This window comes from Nyctereutes procyonoides, unplaced genomic scaffold, assembly GCF_905146905.1.
Source record: "Nyctereutes procyonoides isolate TBG_1078 unplaced genomic scaffold, NYPRO_anot_genome, whole genome shotgun sequence".
NCBI classification, from domain to species: domain Eukaryota; kingdom Metazoa; phylum Chordata; class Mammalia; order Carnivora; family Canidae; genus Nyctereutes; species Nyctereutes procyonoides.
In genome coordinates, this window is record NW_026575121.1 from 50,865,059 (window position 1) to 50,892,115 (window position 27,057).

Consider the following 27,057-nt stretch of genomic DNA (forward strand, 5'->3'; position numbering starts at 1 on the left):
GAGCTCCAGGAGAGCAGGGCTTGACTTACACATTGCTCAATTATTACTTCACCTTGCACACAGTAGGTGCTCAATAAATTTTGTGAAACCAGTAAACCTTGAAATTTTGTGAAGATCAAATATTTTATTTTATTTTTTATTTTATTGTTTTAAAAATATTTTATTTATTTATTCATGACAGACACAGAGTGAGAGAGAGGCAGAGACACAGGCAGAGGGAGAAGCAGGCTCCACGCAGGGAGCCCGACGTGGGACTTGATCCTGGGACTCCAGGATCACATGCTGGGCTGAAGGCAGTGCTAAGCCACTGAACCACCGGGGCTGCCCAATATAAGATCAAATATTTTAATGTCTCTTTTGATCACTTAAGGCTTATGAAGTGCAGAAATAGCATGTGTTCAAAATATGCTTTTTAAAAATTAAAATATTTTAAAAGATTTTATTTATTTATTCATGAGAGACACAGAGATAGGCAGAGACACAGGCAGTGGGAGAAGAAGCAGGCTCCCTGCAGGGAGCCTGATGTGGGACTGGATCCTAGAATCCTGGGATCATGACCTGAGTCAAAGGCAGACTCTCAACCACTGAGCCATCCAGGTGCCCCTGAAATATGTTTTTTAAAGGGGAATTTGATCTTAATTTTATCTCCAGTTAGAACACTATGCTATGCCACTCAAAAAGGGGGCTGCACACCTATAGGAGATGAGACAGTAATAAAAAATCAGACATTGCTTCTTGCAAACCGAAAATGTACAAATCTTTATCTATATACTATGTTAAGCTATTAAAGGAAACCTGCAAGTCGATATGAAGCAGAGCTGAATTCATTTAAATTTCTTAAATGGGGGATCTGACCTGTCACTTGGAAGGAACATGGTCTTTATATATGGTGCCTTATAGGAATCTACTACTGCACTGAAATAGTAAGTAAGGAATTTGAGGCTTTTACTAATATATCAATAAGAAGTGAGGTGTACATTTCCTGAAAGTTACTCAGTGACAGACCTAGTCAGAAGGAAGAGTATTTGGATATTCAATGTTATATTTTGCCACTTGAAAATTTTTTTTTATTAGAATTTAGATGCTTTTTGATCTCACCTGAAGACGAATACATTTGCAGGACGAAAACATTCATTTATTTGCTGCCTAGAGAAAAAGTGAAGCTGCTAATATTGAAAACACACACTATGAACTTCAGGCACAGTCTGGCTTTTCTTAGGGGCCAGACCAGAGAGTCCTGATATTAAGGTTTTAACAATGTCTTTTCCATATCTCTTTTTAATGGCAAGTACTAGAAGGCCAGTTTTTTAGAAACTCCACCTAGTGGTTTAGTAGAGAAAATTGCTCTGCCTGCTTGTCTTGAACTGAGAGGCACAAGGCTTCAAGTGTCTGGTGAAAAATAATGAAGTCTTTTGTCTTGTCTGAGTGAGGAAATTCTCCATTATGCAGGCATATGTAATCCCTTTATTCCTGCTCCCTGGAGGGGAATTACAGTGAGGCACTTTCCTTTTCCCAGTTGGGGTTAATGTTATGCCCTCTCTACCTTTGAAAGTAAAACAAGACTAGGACCCCTGATGATGATTCAAATGTGGGAATATTCTTCAGCAAACACACATTCCCAGTTGCAAAAATATTACCCCTGGTTTCTTGCCAAGCCTTTGAAAAAAACATATGAAAGATTGATTCTTTTTTTTTTCTTCTCCTTCTCTCTGCATTGCCTTTGTGCTGTGGAATTTCAATTGCCCCTTATATGACAGCCATGTATATATATATATATATATATATATATATATATATATATATATATATATAAAATCTTTTATGGAGGTTGAGGGAAGAGAATCAGGTCTTAAGAAATTGTCTCTATTTTTCTTGACATTCATCCATCTAAAATATTTTAAAATTGGCCCAAAGATTATGGTTATAAGAGAGATCTTTGGAGCTTTATTAGCCTTTAAACACCACTAGTTGTTTATAGAAATAGTAGCAGGGGGTCCTCGGTTTCTTTCTTCTTTCTCTCTCTCCATATCTTCTTTCTTAATGTTCCAGAACAAGGGTGTGGGAAAAGCCTGTACATTCTGTAATGAAAGAGAGGCCTATGAGTCTTCAAATTATTTTCATTCATTATAGAAAAGTTAGATTGCATGAAACCATCTGGTATTAAACATAATTACCGTCTAAAGGAACTTCAATGTGACTTTGCAGAGCATTAAATTTGAGGAATTTTACTCAAATCTTGAGCTCCACAAGGTTACACATTGCAAAGTATTATTGAATGTTGGTTAATATAATGTAATCACACCAACAGAAAACAGGAAAATAGTCCTTCGGTGGTAATTACATGAAACTATGGCTGTAGAACGGTGTAAGAGAATGGGTAATGAGTATTTCCTGGGAAGGCAGGGCTCTTACCTGACTCCAGGAAAGTGACAATGAGGTCCTCCAAAGGGGAGACAACAGCAGATGCTAATAGGTGAGCTCCTCTGTAATGGCCTCTTGCTGAGATGAGGAAAAAGCTGCATTTTTATCGTAGTGAATACCCAACTCCTTTGTGAATCAACCCAGTCCTGAGTAAATGGATATAGCTCTTTACTATTAAGCGACATCTGATTTATTCTTTTCAATCTTGCGCTATTCATCAAAATGTTGTCATAAAAACACATGTAAATACACGGGCAACCAGAGCCTCATTGTAGATTGAAACATAAAGGAAGCCTTAATGCATTATATCAAAGTAGGTAAGATAAATAAAAAAGGAAATCAGCTCATGGGAAATCTCTGCCTTTAGTACATCTATTATAATTCAGGAAATAGAATGTCTGAAACTGCACACCACATTTGGGATTTAAAATTTAGTAATGCTCCATCTGACTCAGAAAAACATAAATTACAGTGCAAAGTTTGAACTATTTATTATAACAAAAGTGAAATTTTGCAGATGTTGCATAAACCATATGAACCAATTTTTATACAGATACGGATTTTCTTATACTACTTATTACCTTATGCTCCAACGATAAAATAGTAAAAGAAAAATCCTGTTCAAATATATTGCTGCATCTGTTAGGCAAAATTAATAGTAGCTCTCCTGATTCATAGCACTATTACAGTCACTTTGTAATAATGTACAAATTATCTACAATCTCAATGTAATATAACATTTTGATTACCGCAAATTGGGAAATACTTAGGAAAACATCTTTAGATATATTATTTTACTATGTGTGGTGACAGATGTTAACTAGGTGTAAGTTTAATGATCAGTTCACAATATGCACAAATTCCCTTGAATTATGTTGTATACCTGAAATTAATATAATGCTATATGTCAATTGCATCTCAATAAAAAAATTTAAGAAAAGTTCAAGGAAAGAAAGTTTGGTTTTAAAAAAGCAAAAAAAAATATATTATTTTGCTTAAATTAAGTTATATTTTGCCTCTTTGAAATTTTCACCTTTTACGTTTTATACAAATGCTTACACCCACAGATATTCTTATTGCTCTCTGAATACACTTACTTTCCATATATTTACTTAGTCTGTTTCTGCAAATGTCTTTCAATTAATCTATAAGAGTTTTTAAATGTTATGAATAAGAGAAACCAAAAACTAGGCAGCCTAAATAGAATCACAGATAAATATTTATGATATCTAATATTTGATTACATATTTGATCAATATTTAATGTTTAGATGGTAATATACTCAATATTAATAATTAGTATTCAATATATTAACATCTATAAATACATGATACATGTTAACAAATATCTTTAATAAATCAGATGTTAATAGTTATTTTATTAATGTTGAGTATATTAACACCCGATACTCTGTTTTTTGAAGACGTCAGGTTATTCTTGCCAAATGCTTGTCATGAAAAATGGCTGCTATGTCAGGAGACTGACCCAAACCCAGCTTTAGGGGTATCTGCTTCTTCTCATCCACAGGGTCTTTCCGGGGCCCCTCCCCTCCCGCAGCTGGAGCACATAATGCTGAGCAGTTGGCAAGTCTAATCCGCAGGTCTGTGAGAGGCTGCAAGGCACTCAGGTCCTCTGGGTGGGGCTGAGTGCATCTTACTAGTCGTGCCCAGAATATGGAGCTGCAGAGAACTCAGATGACCTTCTCCAAAGCTGCTGAATTGTGAGGCTAAATGATGAAATAAGAATTTGAAAAGGAGAGCTTGTCAAATGGGAAGGAGCACCCCGGGTAAGATGCTAATGCTGTGCATTATTAAGCTCTCTTAGATTTCCATTTAATAGGTCCTGCTTCAGAGAACTGGAAGCTCTGGATCTAGACAGAAGAGAACAGAATAGGAATGAAGGAGCTGCTTGTCCTTTCCTCGCATTTCCCTTGTCCTATAGCTAATGATGTGCACAGGAGCAGGTGGCCTCTTAGCATCATGGGGGTTTAATTTGAATTCCTTCCTCTAGAACACTCCATGATCTCCTTAGTCTCTGCAAAATCAGGCTCATCTGTCTTCCAGAGGAGTGTGGCCTAGATGCTTATGTTCTAGAAAGAGCTCAGGTGTCAGTTCACCTGTCCTGCACCTTGGGAAGGTGGAGCTGGGACAAAAGGGACCTGGAAGAGGCCGCAGGGCAAAAACAAACTCCTGTAGCCTATAGCCTATGGAAAAGCACCCCTAGCTAAGTCCTCACCCACCCAGAAGTTACAGGGCTCTGAAGTGAGGTGCACACCATGTTCCAGGTAGGTGGTTACAACCCACACAGAAGACAGTGCCATGCTTGTCTCAGCCACACTAGCCATTGCTGTTCTGCGGGCGGTGCCACTGATCGAAGGTACAGATTCTCTTCCAGCTGGTCCTTGGGCCCTGATCAAGGACCTGATCAAGCCCCTCCTCCCCAGTGATCTTGATTTAACTCCTGCTCCAACCACTTCCACCTGCCTGGTCAATCAGGCTCACCTTTGCCAACATCTGTGAGCATGCCCACACCTCTCCCTTTGGTCTTGCAACATGCTGGTCTCTAGCTGTTTGGCTAGGTCTCCTAATTCTGAGATATGACCAATTTTTCCTGGTCCATCCAAGCAGAATGGAAAACATCACAGATGCACTTCAGGTATTTCAAAGATCATGGGTTTCCATTCCCAGGACTTTCTCCTAAACTGACACAACATACTCTATATGACTGTCTGGACCTGAACAGAAATGAGGTGACCTTTGTAGGCCAGTGTCAAGAAGACCACACAATTTCAGTCCAGGTATGAACTTTCCTGAATGGCTTTTCCATCACGGTTTGGGGTTTGAGTTGTGACAAATGTCCAGCAAAAGATCTTCCATGAAGACACTTCTATTACCCCCAAGATAATTCAGGGCTGGCTCCCCTCTACAATGGGAAATTTTATGGAGGGTGTTCCTTCTCTTCTTGTCTCTTGGAGGTCTCTTCCCTTCTCTTGGAGGGAGAAGGAAGAGACCAGAGAGAGTTATGGTTCTAAAGATTTAAGCTGCCCCAGAGAGCAAGGATGCTAGTAGCACCTTCGCATAAATTGGAAAAGGATGCCCCTTCCTCTTGAGGGATGTAGTCCTATGCCAGGGACACTGCCTGGCAATGAAGGTGTGTCTTAGCAGGGAAAGTGCAGGCTAGATTTCAGTTTCTAATTGCCCCTTGACTTGGCAACTTTGTATGATGCATAATCTGTATGTGTACCCTGAGAAGCAATAAGAATGAGGGATCCTCTATAATTTGAAAGCATAGAGTCATAGTTAATACACAGGTTTTGGAATTACACAGACCAGGGTTTGATTCCTGGTTCCTTGGCTCCCTGACTCACTAGACAGGGTGACTTTAGGTAATTCATCTAAACTTCCTGAACCTTAAGTTTCTTCATCTCAAAAACAGAGTTAATAATCACTGTCTATCAGGGATTGCTAAGAGGACCTAGTGAGACAGAGCTGGTAAAGGAGTCCAGTGTTGAGCACACAGTCACCCTCCAGTAGATGGAGAACTTAGTTGCATAAGTTGTTGGGGATCATAAATATGGCTGCCAAATTGGGAAATCAGGTAGTAGATGATGTCTGATACCCAAAACCATTTCTATGGTATGTGATCTTGGGAAAAAGTACTCACCTGGTCCAAGACCCAGTTTTGTCATACATACCATGGGGGTAATAATAATATTTTTTCCTGCATAGGTGTGTTGTACAGATTGGCTGAGATAATATGCATTAAGACCTTAGCATCATATGTGGGTCTTCATATTTATGAATTTATACTCATTATTCATTCTTTTCCCATCTCCCTTTTCCTACTCCTATTTTCATGTTGGAAAAGCATTTTCATGGCATAATGGAAATAAGTTTAAGGTAGAAAACACTTTGTTTTATGAAACATTTCAGGTAAATTATTTTAATTATCAAAGTCACTCAGTATGGGAACCGTGACTATGCTCGGTATGAATTTTCTTGTCACAGTTGTGTTCAGAGAACTAGAGGTATTATTGAAGGTATTATTCACACCTGACTGTGTCATAAGCATGTTCTCAGGGCAAACATTTACTCCTTGAGGGAATAATCTATGTGTTCAGATTCTCAGAAAATGCCTGGCACATAGAAGATGCTACAGAAGTATTTCTTGGATAAATGAGTCCTTTCAGGAAGAAAATCCAGCTAATGCTATTTAGGAATCTGTATCTTAAGAAATACATTCTGATTTTATTTATATTTAAGTAGTATCCAAATTGTATTTCTAATCAATAAAAAATGATTCTTGCAGAGAAAAACTAACCCCCCCATATCATTAATTATATTTAATTCTTTGTAGTAAGTGGCAGTCAACTAATGACCATTCCTTAGACTTTAAAAAATTATTAATACGAGTGTGCGGCAAGGAAAATTTCATCATAGATCCAAATATCAGAATCCAATCCAAATATCAGAATGCAAATATCATCCTAGACCAATCATTCAAAAAGGCTATTAAGATACTTCCTGATCCTTCCTGCAAGGTACTGATGGCAAAGGATGGAATTTTCCAAAGTAATGTAAAACGTTTAATTATTTTATTTTGACATTTCTCTATGCATTCAGCCTGGTAGGAATAATAATGCATTCGTGCTGAATTTCAGGGCTCTGAATGGGAGAAATCTCAGTAGAGGCAGCGAGGCTGCTGAAAGCACATTGCTATTTGTTTTGATTCTTCCTGATGTAGTGAAAAGGTCACTGCCTTTTGAAGGAAGCTTTCTTTAGTGGAGCTGAACAGTGCAGGCCATGTCAAAATGAGAGTGAATTTAATAGCAACCCTGGAGTTTACAATTTAGGTGGTGGAACATCCTCCTTCTTACAGTCCTCTCCAGATAAGTCTTGAAGAAAACAATACAGATGCCCATTTGTGCCAACTGAATCCCTTACAGGCAAGCATGTGACTGTATTCTCAAGTTCTGTCGAAATGCCCCACTTTTGTTTCTATCAGAGAGTTCCCAAATAGATGGAGAAGTTCATTTCTGTTTTGCAGAGCACGGATTAATTTTTTTAAAAAGTGCTATGTAGAAGAACACAAATGAACAAATTAAAGATGATTATGTATAGAAGTCACTGGTGACTCCAGTGATTCAAATACCTCAGACTCTAGGCCTCTTTCTTTCTGACTTTTTCCTTTGTCGGCTTGAATTTCCTGTTCATAGTAAAGGTATATGGCATACTCTTTTCTGGAATAACGTTGATCCTGTTTCAAATGGAAATGTGGATCCCCTGAGCACTGAGACCCCAGGCAGCCCTGCCACTTAATTAGTACTAAGAACTCAGGCCCCTCCATCAATATGACTTTACTATTCATTCCAGGAAATTCCTGTCCAAGAATTTAAGGCTCTTAACCAATAAGTGATCTCATCATTAGCTTTAGGAAATTTCTGAAAAACCACTTATCTGAATTATAGACTGAGGGACTGTCTATAGATAATATGTCTCTAGACATATATATCTAGATAATATGTCATTCAACTGGTCAAACCAATCACCTAAAAATGATTGGTTCTCATCAAGACTCAGGCCAAGACCCTGCCCAGTGCAGTCCATCAATCCTAAACACTTTTTTTTTAAATGCTGTTTTTTTTTTTTTTTTAAGATTTTATTTATTTATTTGACAGAGAGAAAAACGAGAGTGTGCACAAGCAGGGGGAAGGGCAGAGGGAGAAGCAGGCTCCTTTCTGAGCAGGAGCCGGATGCAGGACTTGATCCCAGGACCCTAGGATCATGACCTGAACTAAAGGCAGACACTTAACCAACTGAGCCAACCAGGTGCCCCTAAATGCTGTTTCTAAAAATTAGTTGTAATTTATTTTTAAAGGCAATGCACGTACATGGTTAAAAATTCAAGAGAGAAGAGAACAGATACTTAGAGTGAAGATGACAACAGAAAGTCACCCCGCATCAGGAAGGAAAGTGAAAAACAGATGTGCAGACTCCCTTGGAATAACTGACAATTGAAATGTGGAGCCAAATCAGGTGGAAAGAACACTGGGGGCACAGGGAGGCAAAGGGGTGTCCCCTCTACTGTGCCCCCACCCCCAGGGCTGCCCCCCCAGCACAGTAATGGTTACCTGTCCATAACAGCTGCTTATGACTTATGTATCCCTGAGTCCTCAACTATTTATTTATTTATTTAAATTCAACTTGCCAGCATATACTACATCATGAGTTTCAGAGGTAGTTTTCAATAATTCATCAGCTGCATTGAACACCCGGCGCTCACCCCATCATGTGCCCTCCTTAAAATTGAGCTATAATTGACGTGTAACACTATTAGCTTCAGGTATACAACAAAATGATTCGATGTTTGCATATATTGTGAAATGATCTAAACTCTTACATCAAGAATTCTGCTCAATCTCAGTCACTGAAAACACTTAAACCTAAACCCCAAACGTTATAAATATCCACTCCTGATCTATCCTTTTTGAGATGTTAGTAAGAGTGCTGAGGTGGTGGCCTCCCTCACTGTAACAAGTATTAAATTTCACTCTGATTAATCAACAGATTACTCAGACAACCAATCTAGGCAGTCTACACTGCAAAGGCACGTAAGGGAGTTGCTTAAGGTTAGAGAGGAACAGAGCCAGATGCTGACACCAAGTTCAGTAGATTGTGTTAGACTAGGGGGGACCCTGAGGATCACCTCTTCCAATCTTTAAATTCTTAGAAAACTGAGGATTTAAATAATTTGCCTGTTGACACAGCCAGGTCTCTAGATACATTAGATCAGAGATTTGTTTTGTATCCTTTCCCCCAAATGTTTGTTATTTTTAAAAGTTATTTCTAAGACACTAATATTTCATATTATCTTCCTCATATCACATTGGATTTCAAGTTTATGTGACTTATCTCTATCTGCACCCAATTCAAAACACATGCTCACCTGTGACATACTTGCTAAAATGGTTCAGCTGAGATCTTCTTTCTATGCCTTCCCATAATGCTCTTGCCTGCCTCTCTGGGGAGGAACCTCTTAGATGAAATTAAGGACAGTAAATACTTGGACTATGAAAATAAAAGACTAAGGAAAATCAAGAGAGATACAGCGCTACAGCAAATCTCTGGTGGACTTCCATTCTTCCATAACAAGGCAGACCCATCCACGAAGATACATAATCTGTACCTCCTTGTCTTTTTAAAAAATATTTTATTTATTTATTCATGATAGACGCAGAGAGAGAGAGACAGAGAGAGAGAGAGAGAGAGAGAGAGAGAGAGAGAGAGAGAGGCAGAGACACAGGCAGAGGGAGAAGCAGGCTCCACGCAAGGAGCCTGACGTGGGACTCCATCCCAGGACTCCAGCATCACGCCCTGGGCTGAAGGCGGGCGCTAAACCGCTGAGCCACTCAGGGATCCCCCCCCGCCCCCCGCCGCCCTGTACCTCCTTGTCTTAAAGTTCTTTTCAAAATCTCCCTTTCAAAATGCAAATAGTCATGGGAGAGGCCATTCTTTCCCCAGTTTTATGGAAGGATAACTGATTAACAGTGTTGTGTAAATATAAGGTATAAAGCATGATTTGAGGCATGTATATGTTTTTTTTAAGATTTATTATTTTTTTTAGAGAGGGAGAGAGAGAGAGAGAAAGAGAGCACTAATGGGAGGGGCAGAGGGAGAGAGAGAGAGAGCCTCAAGCAGACTCCACCCTGAGCTTGGAGCCCTATCTCACGACCCTGAGATCATGACCTGAGCCAAAACCAAGAGTCCGATGCTTAACCAACTGAGCCACCCAGGCATACACCCTGATGTGTGTATGTATTGTAAAAAGATACCACAATGATGGTAGTTAACGCATTCATCACTTCCCATAATTATGATTTTGTGTGTGTATGTGGTGAGAATATTTATGATTCACTCTTCTTAGCAAGTGTCAACTATACAACACAGTATTATTAACAAGAGTCACCAGACTGTACATTAGATCCCTGAACCCATTCAGCTTAAAACTAGAAATATGTATTCTTTGACCACTATCTCCCTATTTGCCCCCCACCCCCACCTCTTGGCAATCCCCAATCTACTGTTTCTATGAGTTTGACTTTTTTAGATTCCACATGTAATTGACATCATGGAGGATTCGTCTTTCTACTTCTAACTTACCCAGGAACACTGTAGCTTAACGAACAAAGAGAAAGGGCTGAGCCTAGGGGAGGAGAGTCTCCCCAGGGAGTAAGAAGACCCTGAGAGAATGTTAGAAACTTCTCCTTCTTTCCTGTTTTGGCCTGAGGTGACTGTAACTGTAAATGTTTTCCTTTTTTTTTTTTAATTTCTCTTATCTGTTCTTTCCTTGTCTTTTCAGTTGTTGTTACTCCTTGGAAAACAGCATGAAAAATGCCCATGGATCCAATCTATTCCTGACCTTTTTACTTACAGGTTACATTATAATGCAGGTATAATATTATTATATTATTATTATTGCTACTACTATATTATGAGTGAAAAGAGATAACCTACCCAAAGAAACTCTCAGTTTGACATCCTATCCTTAGTTCTTACAGAGACTAATGTAGCACCAACAAGGAAACTATTTTCACAGGAGAAAAGAGTTAAATGGGCTTTTCTAAAGATTAAATTTATATTCTTAAAAAATCTTAATTTTTTTTCTCATTGTAGCCTTGTATTTCCTGAGATTGACTGGCTAACAGCTCCAGCACCCCCAGGGAGCTGCCTCTCATTTTGTGGTGTGTTGAGCTGTCGTAAAGTGAAAATGGCTCCGAGTGTCCCTGAAACTACACAATTATTGGGCAAGTCTGAGGGTGTCTCTATTCCCTGATGGTCTTAAAAATTTGGCTCAGAAAAAAAAAAAATTGGCTCAGGTACCCTTACAAATTCTCTCTTTCTCTCTCTCTTTTTTAAACAAATTTTTTTCTTTTTCAAAACATTTCTGTACATTTGAAAATCAACAGCTAAATTTCCCCCTTACAGTGTTAATTAGCAGTAAAGGATGTGATTCCTAGCATTATCATATCTGTGCTTCAATATGACTGAGAAAACACTGGAGAGTCTTCTCCATCTAACGCATTTACGTTTATGACTTTGGGCATCATGAAGTCAGCCTTCAGTGTCGTGTGGATAAGCCAAATCTGCCAGAAAAAGCCTGACTTTATGTTCTAAATCTAATAACACGTTAACACATGCCCATGTGACATCTGCATTATTTCTAAGGCCTATCCCTAAGGTGGATGAATTCCTGGAAGGAGGTTTTCCAAAAACTTGTCACTTGGATAGACAATAAGACAGTAAGATGCCACCCAGTGGGATCCTCCTTCTGGGAAACACTGTGTGGGAATGGTCCCTGTGTTTGGCAACCCAGATCAGCACACACCATAGTTTCACCTTCCTGTGTGTGTGGATGAGAGTCCTCACCTTTCTTTTGTAAACTAGGAGCAGATGACTAAGGAAGAGTTGGTGAAAAAGGAAAACCAGGAGACCAAATTTAAGAAGAGTTCATAGGTAAGTGAGGCTCCGGAAATGGCTTCTTGCAAGTATCCCTGTCTGTCTCTGCTCAGAGGTCCCTGGTATACATTCAGGAAGGTAGTTATTCTGCATAGGTGCGTAATGCCATCGTGGTGCCTAATTTGGCAGGTAGACTCTGAATACAGGCCAGTGCATTACAATCCCCTCATGGATCATGGTGCATTTGAGGCTGAATTCTCTTCCCTCTGAGTGCAGGGGCACTCTTGCAGGGCTGGACCTGCACGGGGTCTGTCTTACATGAACAGGGGAGTGTCTTTAAGATGCTAGGGATTGACACTACCAGAAATTTGTCTAGGATAGTAGTTACAGCTTGATAAAGACCCTGGAGTACCACATAGTGCTCAAGGCCAGCCCCATAATATCTGATGGCAGTGCCAGGATGGAGCCAGCTGGAAGCACACCAAAATTCAGATACAGGTTACAAATTTCCTGAGAAGTTTTCCTTTCTCTATTAAACCAGACCTTTTAGGATTATCTTATCATACTTTGTGGTAATAACATACAAGCCCCAGAAATGTTTCTTTTCTTCTCAGGAAAGGTATTCTGGTGCATACTCATATCTATGCATGAACTGTCAGCCGAGGAAATAATGAATACGCAAAATACTGTCTTGACCAGTTAGGAGCACTTTTGGCTTATGAATTTCAGGTACTGTTATAAACTCAAAATAGATTCTCAAGTCCATTATATTAGCCTTATTTCCTCATTACAGTTACCCAGGTTATAGTGATATACACTCTGGCAAAAACTCTTTAATGAGTATTCTTGGAACAGAGGTAGAGTAGAAGAGAGTTTAACTCCTCCTCTTCAGCACAAGAGTGGAGGGAGGCTTCCCAGTATAAATTCATCCATTTACCTTGTCAGCCATTCTCCTTTCAGCCTCCTAGTATTTAGTTGTATCATTACACGTTTGTGGAATATGTGCACCGATATTACATCCCAAATGCTTACACATTTTCATAAAGATCATGTTACTTCATATTATGCCAGTCTTATAAAATACTCCTAAGTAGCTAGCTTGTTTTTCCTTTGATACTTCATGAAGGCAGGTTTAAGAAAGTAGCATTAAAATGATATATTTTCTTTTTTTAAATGACATTTTCATAAGCATTTAAAAAGGGATATGATTTTGATTCTTACAGATTTTAAATACATTTATTCTTCATAGATTAATAAATGATAATAACTTCTAAAAAGCTTACCCTTTTACTATTTTCCCTTTAGATTGTGATTTGTCCTTTAGGTATCACAAAAGACATAAAACATGGAAGAATAAAAGTAAGTTATTTTCATCTAAATGCTTATACTTACAATTTATGTGTAAGTACTTGAAAACAAATGCACAACTGATGTAATAAAACATTACTTTTTTCAGGAAAGATATTAATGATATATTTGGCATTATTTATAAATATATAGTTACCCACACCTACTTTCTAGCAGAAAGAATATATTTATATTCAGAAAATTAGTTCATTAAAAAGAAAGAGCCCTTCTTTGCTTAATACAAACCCGCTTGTGTTTACATATGTACTAATGTTTAATGGTGTTACCTTAAGATTTTAGTGACTGCAGTCTCCTTCTCTAGAAGATTCCTTGCCCTGATGCTGAAAACAGACTTGCGAAGCTGAAAAATTAGAAGCGTGACTTTAGTTTTGTAATGTAAAGGGATAATATATTGACAAATCATTATATACATTACATAGATAACACTATTAAAACATTAAACATGATTTTTTTTCACTAAAACATCACTATATGATTGATACTATTATTTTTTTTAATATTTCTTTATTTATTTGAGAGAGAGAGAGAACAAGTGGGAGGGTTAAAGAGAGGGAGAGAGGATCTTAAGCAGTCTCTGAGCTCAGCATGGAGCCCAATGCAGGGCTCCATCTGAGAACCCCAAGATCATGACCTGAGCCAAAACCAAGAGTCAGATGCTTAATGGACCATACCACCCAGGCACCCTGATTCTATCATTTAATTTTATCTTTTATTTTTACTTTTATTTGAGCAGAAATGTAAACAAGCTTGTGGGGCCATATGGCAGTGATACATTGGCTATGTTTACCAGTAATAAATAACATCTTACTCTAAACAGGCTTTTCAGTGTTCAGGGAATTTAACATTAAATTTAAATAAGACATTAAAACAAATGTTGGACTCCTTCTTGCTATTGTCCAATAAAACGTTCTCTAATCCACTTTGCAACTGTTGCAGGTTCTTGGCCTATGACCCAATAGTAATCTGATGGATGAGTTCAAGAGTTGTTTTGCCTACAGGCATGGAGACAAATGAGATGAACTTTCAAGGCTGCTTCCTAGTTAAGAAGGGTAAAATTATTCCAAGGAAAGGCACTAAGGAAAACAAAATCCTGGAGGCTGCCTACAAACCAGAAGATTCTCCAAACTCAGCCCTGTCCTGCTAAATAGTTGCAGAAGTCAGAGGGGTGACAGGTGTACAGAGAACCAAAATGAGCAAGAACAGGACAGAAAGAACAGGGAAGCATGTCATCCTCAGAAGATTCATAATAACAAATTACTAGAAAGTGTAACTCCAGTAGTCAGACCAAAGATAATACTTGAACAACAACCTGCTCATCTTGATTAATAGATTAGGTTACTAAGTGCTTAGTATATTAGTGGCTATTAGATATATGGGTTAACTAGGATTAATTCAGAATTCTTGCTTATCAGAATTGAAAAGCGGAGTTACAAAGGCAGGGCTATGACGCATGACATTACCAGTAAAAAGTAGATAGTAAAGTGCTGGATGATATGTCTAGCAGGAAAGATAAGAAGGCTATAGGACCTCAGGTGGGGAGAGAAATAGGTGTGTCTGAAATAGCAAAGATGTCATTAAAGAAGGAGAAGTCGCACTGAGACTTTAAGAATGGTTAAGATTTTTCATAGCAAAGGAGTACATAGGCAAAGGACTGCAGTTGGAAATGCTTGTATGGGGCAAAGTAATCTGGTGAAGACTATTTGCATAAGTACTGAGCTAGGTGGAGGAAATACTGTCAGGCATAATGTGTTCCAAACAGATCTGAGGGATAAGCAAGAGACAGAACAACTCTGTGTTCACTAAAAATAGATCATCCAGTTTCTTTTAAACAAGTTAATGACTTCAGGTGCAAAGTCACAGAGCTCCGATCTACAAACAAGCCTATAAACAACTGCTGTACTGTCAACTAGTACGTCCACATGGCCACAGCTGGAGAGGAAGTGGTGAACAAAACTGGCCTTTTCAGGCACACTTGATGACCAGATAACATCATAACCAGCAATATAACTCATTTTTTACAGTAGATCTGCAATGAAAGGAAAGATCATTGAACACACTGGCAATTTTCCTCATAAGAGGAAAGATGGTAAACTCTTATTTTTTTCAATAATGAAAAGCTGAACTGGTTTCATTATTCACCAGAACTCTTGGAAGAATAAACTAATGCATAGACAAAGAGCTAAAAGTGGGTGTAATTTTTCCAGAAACTATATTGTCAGGGTTGTATAAGAAAGGCTGTTTCCTGTGATGTATCATGAAACTTTCTTAAATCTCCTCCCCTGCCCTGAAGAGGTGACTTTTGGCATTGATTTGACCTCCTAGAGCTGGCAGCCTGTGTTCCAAGGAATGTTATTTAAAGTCATTTTCAGAGACAGAAGACTCAGCTGCAGGGTCCCATCATGATGGTGCTTCTGCCTTTTGATACCTAGGCACATGCATGGTCATGGGAGAGGTCCAGGCTATGGGGGCCCTGAGACAGCAGGTTTTGGGAGAGGACTGGAACCCATCGCTCTTATTTCATCCTTTTTTTAAAAAAATATTTTATTTATTTATTCATGAGAGACACAGAAAGAGAGGCAGAGACACAGGCAGAAGGAGAAGCAGGGTCCCTGTGGGGATCCTGATGTGGGACTTGATCCCAGGACCCCGGGATCACGACCTGAGCCAAAGGCAGACTCTGTTCAATCACTGAGCCACCCAGATGCCTTAGGATGTTTTAAAAGAAGAAATATCTACATATCTATCTATCTATCTATCTATCTATCTATCTATCCATATTTGATAGCCTAGATATGTATTTAAATAGTTATATATTTTAACTGTTCTTCTTCACCCAGTAAATAAAGAAGGCCTATAGTGATTATCTATTATTCTTCCAGTTTTTATTTCCACAGTAAAGCTTTGCACATTTTTTTGCGAAAAGGACACTGTCTGCTAGTCCCAAGGACTCAGAGCTATGCTGCTCTGCAGTGCTCTCTTGTGGCTCTCAAAGATACTGACAGTAATCAGAGATGATCAAAACAAGGAATACAGAAATCAATTTCAGGATAAATAATTTTAGATCTGAAGTTTTCGATTACAGCTAAGGAAGCAATTGTTTCTTCTGGTTCTAAACATGTCAGACATGCAGGACTTAAAAGGAGGAGTATGGGTGACATCATAGGGAGTTCTTCTGGTGGTTTATTTTGTTTCTAAACCTAATACATCCAACTACAGAAGATAACCATTCTCTGGCTGAATTATCAAAAAATAGGTTTAAATGTTCAAACAATAGAGAGATGGTTTTTTTTTTTTTGGTCTTACAATTTTAATTTGAAAGGTGTTTCTAAAAAAAAATGTTTCTAGAACTGTGCCCTTTAACGTGAAATTCAGGAGGTTCAAATTTGCAGTTATTTGTAGTTGAATAACTTGGAGCTGAAGGGCACAGCAAAGGATGGATCTTGCTGATTTTCTGGCAATTTCTTTAACATCTTAATCTTAATCTACAGTGCCCCGCCCACCCTAAATTGAAGGACCTGGGCCATATGACCTGTACTTTCCAAGAGTCTGGATTTTCCCAAGTGCACATTCATGGCCCACTTCACATGTTTCTCTGTCTTCTGCACTTCCTGCAAATTGGCAGCCGGACCCAGAGCCTCATCAGGCTCACACTTAATCGCTTTGGCAAGGCCATAGGTGGTGGTATCTTTCATCGTAAGGCATATAATGCCAGATGGTTCCTCTTTTCGTGATGTTAGTAGTATTGATATTCGTTGCTTAGATCATTGATGCATTCAGTTTGTAAAATTGCCACTTCTTTCTCACCTGCTAGTTGGAATACTTTTTATAATAAGAGACTTTCTTTCATGTACTATTTGGTTAATCAGTAATATAGTTCATATGGGAAAGGTAAGATAAATGTTGATTCTTTACCTTTACTTATTCATTTTTATATAATTAATTGATTTTCTATCATCTTCTGAAGGCGACCAGTTACTAGTTTAAAAATGCCATTATGAACTCAAGGATTATATTTGGTTTCAATCCATTACAATCATCATCCTCATGTTAGGTCAAAGCATCCCAACTGTGCTCATTGGGAGTTTTCTCAAGATGGCCCATGGATTCTTTTGCCCTGACTCTATTGTCTAGGTTTCTTTGTTAGATATGGCAAGATATCCCACGCTTATCTTATATATGCTTCCTATTCCAAATTAACAATTTTCTCCAGAAACCCCTGGTTTATTTATTGAGAAATGGGTTTCAAGAACATAATTTAGATGCCAGTGATTCTCATTGCTACTGAGTTGGTCACTGTTCTGAAGACTTTGCCTGAGTTTATTCTGATATTTTCAATTTAAATTCAGGGCATAGGGTTTTTACCTCATTTCTTCCATATGACATCTGTATCTCTTCTGTATCTGTATCTCCCTACCCTACATCTTGATTTTTCAAGTACATAGAGGATGACAGACATTAGATTGTCTGATAATAACTCATTTTTATTTCATGTTTCATGGACAGGAGTCTTAGAATTACAAAACCTGTTCTAACACAATACAATTAGTGGATATTTAAAAAGCGTTTGCATATATTCTTTCCATTTTCCTCTCATTTGTACACTTGTACTGTACTCAGAGAAAATAGCTATTACATATTTTTCTCTTCATTGTAATCCTCATAAGTCATAGTTATACATAGTTTAAGAATGTTCAGCACCTGTTCTTTTGTCATTGTCATAGAGTCATATTTGGAATTCACTGGGGTTGTCTGAAACATGTGTTCTAGAAGTTTCCTCAGGAAAGGCTCATAGGAACAACATACATCCTTACATCTTAATAGCAGTTGTTTTTAATTCCCTCTTTAGACTTGAGAGTCAGTTTTCCTGGGTATAAAAACAACCTGGCTCACATATTCTCTCTGGATATCCCATATATGTAACTCTAATTTTTTCTGACATAAAGCATTCCTTCTTTCCTTTGTAAGACTTTCGTTTATTTTGAGCTGAATACTTATTTATTTTTTTATTATTATTTTTTGGTTTCAAGTTTTTGCTTAAATTCCGGTTAGTTAACATATAGCATGATACTGGTTTCAGGAGTAGAATTTAGTGATTCATCACTTACACAGAACACCCAGCACTCAACACAAGTGCCCTCCTTAATGCCCATCACTCATTTAACCCATCCCCCATGCCCCTCCCTGTTAGGAACTCTCAGTTTTTTCTCTATAGTTAAGGGTGATAGCCTTTTAAATATACATTTATATATAAAGTCCTGTAATTTGTCTGGAATATGTCTTATTTTTTGTCATTCATGATTGATATTTTCCGTTACATGGCATGTACTTTCAATATGTAGCTTCAAATCTTATATTTCAGAAAAGTTTAATGCTTGTTCCATGCTATTGCTTTGGTTTTCTTCTTTTAGGCTCTCTATAACTTAGATGCTGGACCTTCTTTGGATTTTTTCAATTTGTCATTTTCTTTAAAATCATTTTCATCTTTCTTCATATCTTAAAATTTTCTCTTCTTCACTTTCTAGTTTTCTTTAGGTATCATCTGATGTATGTGATCACTTTATGTTTTTTCTAGTTTAGTCTTCATTGCTTTTATTTATACAGTTGGCCCTTGATCAATGCAGGGGTTAGGAGCACTGACACCCCATTCAGTTGAAAATGCATATATAGCTTTTGACCCTCCCCCAAAAACCCCTTGACTACTAAGGGGCTACTATTGAGAATGCCTTACTGATAATATAGTAAATTAACACATATTTTGTATATTATAAGTATTATATACTGTATTCTTACAATAAAGTAAGCTAGAGAAAAGAAGATGTTACTAAGAAAATCATAGGGAAGAGAAAATACGTTTATAGCGCTGTATTTTTTGTATTTATCAAAAAAATCTGCACATAAGTGGATGCGCACAGCTCAAACTCATGTTGTTCAAGAGTCAACTGTACTTCTTTCCTGAGTTCTATCACCTTATGTACGAATTTATTACTTTTGTTGTTATTCTAGTCTTATGCAATCTGTATGTTTTTTAACTCATTTTGCCATTGTATGCTACAATTTGAGCCATTTGTGAGTATGTCTTTATGGTAAGCTTTCACTGTCTATTGTGATGGTATTCTGCTCCTACTCTTTTTTTTCTTACAACTTTTGTAGGAAATTTGACTTTGATAAATTTCTGTTGCTCACTTTTATGCACAGTTTTTCTGAACAGTTCAGTATTTCTTGCTAGCTTCAGAGATTCTTCTGTTGTTTTGACATAGTGGTCCATATGGCAGCCTTCTTTCTGAGATTTCCTGGCTCTGTTATGGATAACAGACACCACTGATTTTGTCTGGATCTACTTTCCCCTTCATCACTCTTGTTGCTGGCCTGTTCAATTTTGATTCCATTCCTGGATGTTTTTTTCAGTGTGGATGGAGCTAGGCAGGTGTTTTCCTGTTCTCAAAGGCATTACATGTCCTGGAACTAACCTTAGCTTCTTTCCCACAGGCATCAATACCATGTTTTATACCCCCAAATTCATATGTTGAAACTCTAGCCCTCCAAAGAGAAGATATTAGGAGGTGGGCCTCTGGCAGGTAATTACATTTAAAGGAGGTCCTGAGGATAGAGCTCCCATGATGGCAATTGTACCATCATAAGAAGAGGAAACCAGAGCCCTTCCTCTTTCTGCTATAGGAGCACACAACAAGAAGGAAGCCATCTGTGAGCCAGGAAGAGGAACCAGACACTCAATCTGCCAGCACCTAGGTCTGAGATTTTCCAGCCTCCAAAACTCTGAGAGATAAATGCTTATTGTTTGAGTCATCCAGCATGTTGTATTTGTTATAGCAACCCAAACAGACTAAGTTACCATGCAAATCATGGGGTTATTTGTTTTGTCTATACCTGCTTTGACTTGTGGTTTGTGAATTATCTAGTTTTGTTTTAAATGTTGTCTATCAATTTTGGTTACTATCTAAGTATTGTTTACTTTCATGTGGGAATTCAAGATTAAAAAACTATGCCAATGCCTCTGTCATCATTCCAGAAGACTCCTTATTTTTTTTCCTTGAATTTTGATGTAGATTTATCATTTTTTATAAAGATTTTATTTATTTATTCATGAGGGAGAGAGAGAGAGAGACAGAGGGAGAGAGAGAGAGAGATACAGAGAGGCAGAGACACAGGCAGAGGAAGAAACAGGCTCCATGCAGGGAGCCCAACATGGGACTCGATCCTGGGTCTCCAGGATCACGCCCTGGGCTGAAGGCGGCACTAAACTGCTGAGCCACCCAGGCTGCCCAGACTTATCATTTTTTATTTGCTCTTTCAAAGAACAAAATTTTAGTTTTACTGATATTACTTATTGCTTCTTTTTTCCCCATTTGATTAGTATCTACTTTTATCTCTTTTTTTCTTCTGCTGTCTTAATGTTTTCTTGGTTAGTGTTTCTATAAATTCTTGAGTTTAATATTTGGACAATTTATGTTAGCCTTTATTCCTTTATTAAATATACATTCAAGGCTATAGTTTTCCCTCTAAACATGCCTTTAGCTGCTTCTCACAAGTTTGAGCTACATCGTATTTATTAGTTTTCAGTTCTAGAAACTTTTTATTTCCATGTGGTTTCTTCTATGCTTCCTAAATTATTTAGAAGTGATTTTTAGATTTTGAAATGTATTGGTGTTTTGTGGTTGTTATTTAGTTTCTAATTTTATTACACTTGTCAAATAATGTCTTCTTTAGGATACTGCTTTGGTTTATATTTAGAATTCCTTTGTGGTACATAAGTGGCCATATTTTGTAAATTATTTAGGTGTCCCTCAATCAGAATGTGCATTCTCTAGTCACTGAATGAAGGCTGGTCAAATCTTCTAAATCCTTATTAATTTTCTTGGTTTCTGTATTTAAAATCTTCTAAATCCTTATTAATTGTCTTGGTTCTTTGATCACATGCTGAGGTATTATACACATTTTAAATTGAGTTTTCAAATTAATCCTCATAGGTACATGCTATTCTTATTATACAGGTGAGAAATCTGAAATTCATAGAAATTATGTTGTCTTGGCCTCCCAAATTGCAAACTGAAGAACACAATTAGAAGTCTAGACTGTATACCTGCAGTGTTCAAATCCTGTCACTAAATATAATGTTTATGTCAAATGTCATTAGACCCAACAATAAAAAAAAAGCATCTTCCAAACTATATCATGATGCAACATTTTTTGCTTGAACTCAAATTTGGTTCCTCCATAGAATTTGCTCTTATCCCAAATCCTGACAAAATCTAAACTAGCTATGTTTTTCCTTTGTTCTATATATGCATACCTGATTTTCAGAATAATGACCCCGAAGCACTAAAGGAGATAGATAACTTTTCTAACCTATTAATGTCAGTATGATAAGAGTATTTACATTTTATATCTACTGATTCCTTGAAATCTGGGATCTATCACTACTTTCAATTAAGCAGAATATTAATTCAATTTATTCAACAGCCTGCGTGTCACCCTAGAGCTAGCAAGGAATACTCGCTTCCTCTGGGATGCTGCAATGCTGGTCTGAAGAGTAATAGTTTCACTCGGATACCCTCCTTCAAAATGAAAGCATTAGAATTTACTTGAGACAGAAAACCATACATATTCTAAATATTTGAATAACTTTTTCTGATTTGGAGTTGTTAACAATGTATTTCTGTTTATAAATGAGAATAAGTTTGGGAGCCATATTTTTCTTTTTTCATTTTGAAAATATTAACAGGTTAAATATTAAATATAATAAATGGAAACACATTTATAAAAACATATGGCCATAAAGCACAAAACTATGGTCCAATGAATAGGGCTTGATGAATGTCATTTCTTCTAGAAAGGTGTAGTGTAATTATTGTAATTAGCTGCCTTATTGAGTAAGTCTCCCACATAAAATGTCATAATTGGAAATAAGCAATTACTTAAAATTACATAGGTTGAAGGTGGCAGGTACGTCATTCAAGTGTATTTTAATTTTTCATGCGCTTATGAACTGAAAACTAACCTCAAAGTGCATATGATAGATCTTGTGTATAGCAAGATGTTTCTATAAAATAAACTTTTTATAAAATTGACATTATGCTTGGAAAGAAATAATTTTAAGAGGTGATTAGGTGGCAGCAAAATTAAAATAGTCACTTACAATGTATAAAAAGGTGAATATCATTATAATAGCATGTTACAGAGCTTTGAAATTGTCTTAGAATGTGAATTGTGAAAAGGGAGTTTTAGATGATGGGTCAAGATTTTTGATCTTGTTATTTCAACATTATAAATTCTGAACCCTGACAATACACTGGTCATAAAAGTCAAAAAAAATATAAATACGTATGCACGTGTGCATGCCTACACACACAGAGTCTTTGGGCTCCAGGGCACCCTACATGTTGTTTTCTGCTCTGTGTATGAAACAACTTATTATTTCTCTGTGAATTTCAGTAGATCATTAGCTCCATATGAGAAGGGTGGTATACTCCTTATCTACTATATTTTCCTCCACTGTCCAGTACTGCCTGTAACTTTTTAGTGAATATATTTAAAGAATGAATTCATTACTTAATATTAAAGATAACTTTTCTCTGTTCTATTTTTTCCCCTTATGAAGTGAATCCTTGAAATAACAAATGTGAATCAAGTAAAAATTACAAAGGAGGACTAATCACTTTTGAAACGCATCAATACACTCGATATATAGGACAATCTTGTGAAACTAGAAATTAAATGATTTGAAACTTAATTGGCTTGACTTTTTTGGAATTAAATTGCCAATTAAATTAAATGCTTTAGTCACTAAGGTTTGTGTTGGTGATTTAGCCAAATATCCAACAACTCAGACATCAGCTAGCCTAGTGTAATGATGCCAAGGATGCAAAAGATGAAGGAGAAGCAGTATCTTCACAGATATGCTAAATATCCAGTGCTCACTGGTAAGAAGCTATGATATCCGCTGTAATATATATTTAGCATAAAACTTCATGATTATAGCTCACATAAACAGAAAGACAAAAGCTGAAATTTATAGAGATTAAAAAAAAGATGAGTGGATTATGATTCTGGGAGAAAATACCAGATGCTTATAACCATGCAGCTGTTTGTGATTTTAAAATCCATGCCCCTCAGATAATACAAGGGAATAGGGCTTGCTCTCCAATTGATTCAACGGTATTTGGACTTTAGATCCAAATAACAAGAACAGAGCAGCCCCGGTGGCCTAGTGGTTTAGTGCCGTCTTCAGCCCTGGGATGTGATCCTGGAGACCCGGGATCAAGTCCTACATCGGGTTCCCTGCATGGAGCCTGCTTCTCCCTCTGCCTGTGTCTCTTTCTCTCTCTGTGTCTGTCATGAATAAATAAATAGGATCTTTTTAAAAAAACACAAAAAACGAATAACAAGAACACCAGCCCCAGCAACAACTGTAACACATTGAGATTGGCACTACACTTAATGGAAAGCAAAACTTATGAGTACAAGTATACTCCAAAGAGAGGAATGTTGAAACAGTAGAGCAAAGTGTAAATTTCACAGATAGTTTTAGCTGCAAGCTCAGCGCTCTGATACCTGTTTTGGAGACAGTGAAGAAAAATTGTGGTTAAAAGCTTTCTGTGTTACTTATAGAAGATCTCTATCCTAAGACACATTTACTTTTGACTTTCAGTGGATGTACACTGAAGGAATCCAAGAAAATTATTTATAATCCCAAACCAAGAGTGATTACTCAACTAAATATGCAAATAAAATGCAAAAAAAATCACTGATAGGGAATTAAAGCAGCAGAGTGCACTTTTTACCCAGACCCCTGCACACTGTTTGCATATAAAGGCCTTCAAGAAATAAATGTCAAATGATAAAATGTGCACTGGAACTCAGCTGTATTTTGATCTGAGCTCAAACAAATACTGCAAAGATCAATAAACATGTAAGAAAAAGTTTTCACTTGTATTTTGTATCTTTTTGTTTCCTCTCTATTATCGTGAGTAGATCAATTATCCACCAGAGCATTTCTAAGCTGAAGAGAGTACATAGGTTTTCACATTTGGTCTGATAAACAGCGTTTCTTCCCTCCCCTGGACCACACTGTCTGTAACTCTGCCAATCCAGCCCCTCTGAGTGGTGGCACCGTGTAACCTCCCACTCTTCTCCTACAGAGACATCTTGAATGGCCCTGGAGAGATGCTAAGCTATTATTTTAGAAAATTCTTTCAGAAGAGCAAAAGCCCTAAAGATGAAAATAGGCTGGTTTCTCTCTCTCTCTCTCTCTCTCTCTCTCTCTCTCTCTCTTTTGGTGAGTAGACGTTTATCCTGGAAATTATAGATCAGTAACTTGCTATGTACAGAGTTACTGAAGCAAATCATCAAACACTCTATAATCACATAGAAAAATACAAAATGCTGTCTGGCAATCAACAAGGCTTTGTGAAGAGGACATCTTTCCAGAAAAAATTAATTTACTTCTTGAGAGCCTAAGACACTATATAGGCAATGGGGGTAGTTACTAAAATATAAAAAAATGAAAATAAAAAAAATCAGACTCATGAACAATAAGGAAAATAAATCAGTAATTAATATGCTGTGCTTAACTAGACTGTTACAATCAAAGGTTAATTTGTTTAAGTAAAAGTCCTTCATCTTGATTGATGAATATAAGTCTATTTGCTGAGTCTGAACTCATGGTATGGTTCAGAATCAGTATCCTATCTTACTTAGTATTAGAGGCACATAACATACATTATGCCAGTGCAATGGGAGGCATTTAACATATATAATTTAATCCTCATAGCAAGCGATGACAATAAGAGTTATTTCTACTTCATAGATGAGGATCAGAACCTGCATCACTTAGCACTATGACTGGTCATAATCACTATTCTGCTTCTCACGACAAACAGGTCAAGCATCTTCTGCGTCCTGCACTTTTCTGCATGTCTCACTCTCTCCCTGAAGCACCTTTCCTCTTACACTGCTCAAGCTTTCTGCTCCTATAAGGGGGCCTACGGGAGTCCTGTCTCAGGTTCCTGTAACACATTTTACTTTCATGCATTTACTCATGGTCCTCTCCATTAGTCTAAAAGCTTCTAAAGGGCACCACTCACATCTTGCTCATTGTTGAAATCCCATGGCCCCGAAGAGTGCCAGATGAATAACAGGTGTTCCATAGACGTTTGTTGAATGACTGAGTGAACGTGAATACTTATAGAAATGGGAAGAGTAAAGAAAACCTAGTAATTGCTTCTATCACTTTCCTCCTTTTGTACATTTGTTAGCTGACTACAGTGAAGGCTTCCTGTGGAACTTGCTATATGCTGGGCAGAAAGGAGGCAGGTGAGAAAGCAGACAGACATTGCCCTGCTGTCAGAGAAATACTCCCTGCTCTTTATCATATGGGTTTTGAAACTATACTAGGAAGTACACAGGGCACAAGGGGGTGGCTGGGACAGACCTTGTCCCTCTGTCTCAGGCTGATGTGACTGTGTGGTACCCTCATGTTTTTCAGACACTGTGAGGTTCTGACCCCTGAAACGGCACAGCAGACAAGACAGCAGGGCAGAAATATTGGGGAGCTCAGCTGAAAAGCAGTGAGAGTCTCCAGATCCAACCACAGCAGGGGGGACACTCTGACTTTGCTAAGATGATTCACTTGTGAGGACTGAGTGGGCTGCTTTCATTACCACGGTTACTGGAAAAGTAAGTTTACATCTCAATTTACTGACAAGCATGCTACTTAAGAAAACTCAGGGTTTAATTTCAATAATATGGACTAAAAATGAGTAGAAAGGCATTGCCTTCTGCTTGGAAACTAGAAAAACTCCTCTCAAGGGATAGAGGCTTGGGGCTCCTGGGGGGCTCAGTGGTTGAGCATCTGCCTTTGGCTCAGGTTGTGATCCTGGGGCCCTGGGATGGTGTGCCCTGCAGGGAGCCCGCTTCTCCCTCTGCCTGTGTTGTTGTCTCTCTCTCTCTCTCTCTCTGTGTCTCTCTCATGAATAAATAAAATCTTAAGAAAACAAAAGAGAGAGAGAGAGATGCAGGCTTGTCCGGTAATCAGGAGGAGAGGGAACTCCTGGCTGATGCCCCAAGTAGGGAGAGTGGGAGGAGAAAGAGATGGGGAATTAGCCTTGGGAATAACATTTCTATGGAGTCACAAAGGGCAGCCATTCACTCTAAGGAAGAAGTTTGAAAGCACTATTTCCTGCCTTTTTCCTTTAGGATCTGCAACAACTTAAAGATTTTATATTTTTGTTTGCTTGTTTTTTATGGGGAGAAGGACAGGTATTTTAAACTACGCGATAAAGGTAATTGGACCTATTTTTAAGAACGTGGTTTCCGCAAAGTGAGGTTGCTATGCAGTTCCTTATGGTTGTTGGAACCTAGGGTGATGACTGGGAGAAAATCCTGCCTGACAGGTGCTTATTTGAGTTTTCACATTTCCTGCATTGCCTACTCAAAAACACCCTCACCTTCTGTTGTCAGGTTGTTGCCGTTTTTTTAAAATCCCTTTTTAAAAATCCCTTTAAAATCCCTTATGATCTTCAAGTTCCTGGGCACTCAGCATTTTCCTTGGCAAGGGTAAGGAATTCCCTCTAGTGTAGTGGGAGTCAGAAGTTTCTCCTTACAGGAAATCATTAAGGGAAAAGCTTTATTTTAATGTTCTTTTCTTTCATGTCATGGAAATCACTGATAAGTCAGACTCTCATTTTCCTTTTATTTCTTATTACTCTTTGAGGAAAAACAGCCTCAATTTGTGTTGTAGAGTGCTGGGAGTGTTTCTTCACATCGAGTGAAAAACCTTGCTGTCCACTTGACCCTG

The 27,057-nt window shown here is 37.8% G+C and overlaps 1 protein-coding gene across 1 annotated transcript in view; it reads right to left on the minus strand.

The window, feature by feature from the left end:
* The window catches only part of NALCN (sodium leak channel, non-selective), a 318,102-nt gene that overhangs the window by 54,267 nt on the left and 236,778 nt on the right, over window positions 1-27,057 (minus strand). The window contains exons 18-19 of the mRNA XM_055335586.1: window positions 13,511-13,584; window positions 2,413-2,499 (exon numbers count right to left, since the gene is read on the minus strand). Coding sequence (XP_055191561.1) covers window positions 2,413-2,499; window positions 13,511-13,584 — 161 coding nt within the window. The remainder of the gene's footprint in view (window positions 1-2,412; window positions 2,500-13,510; window positions 13,585-27,057) is intronic.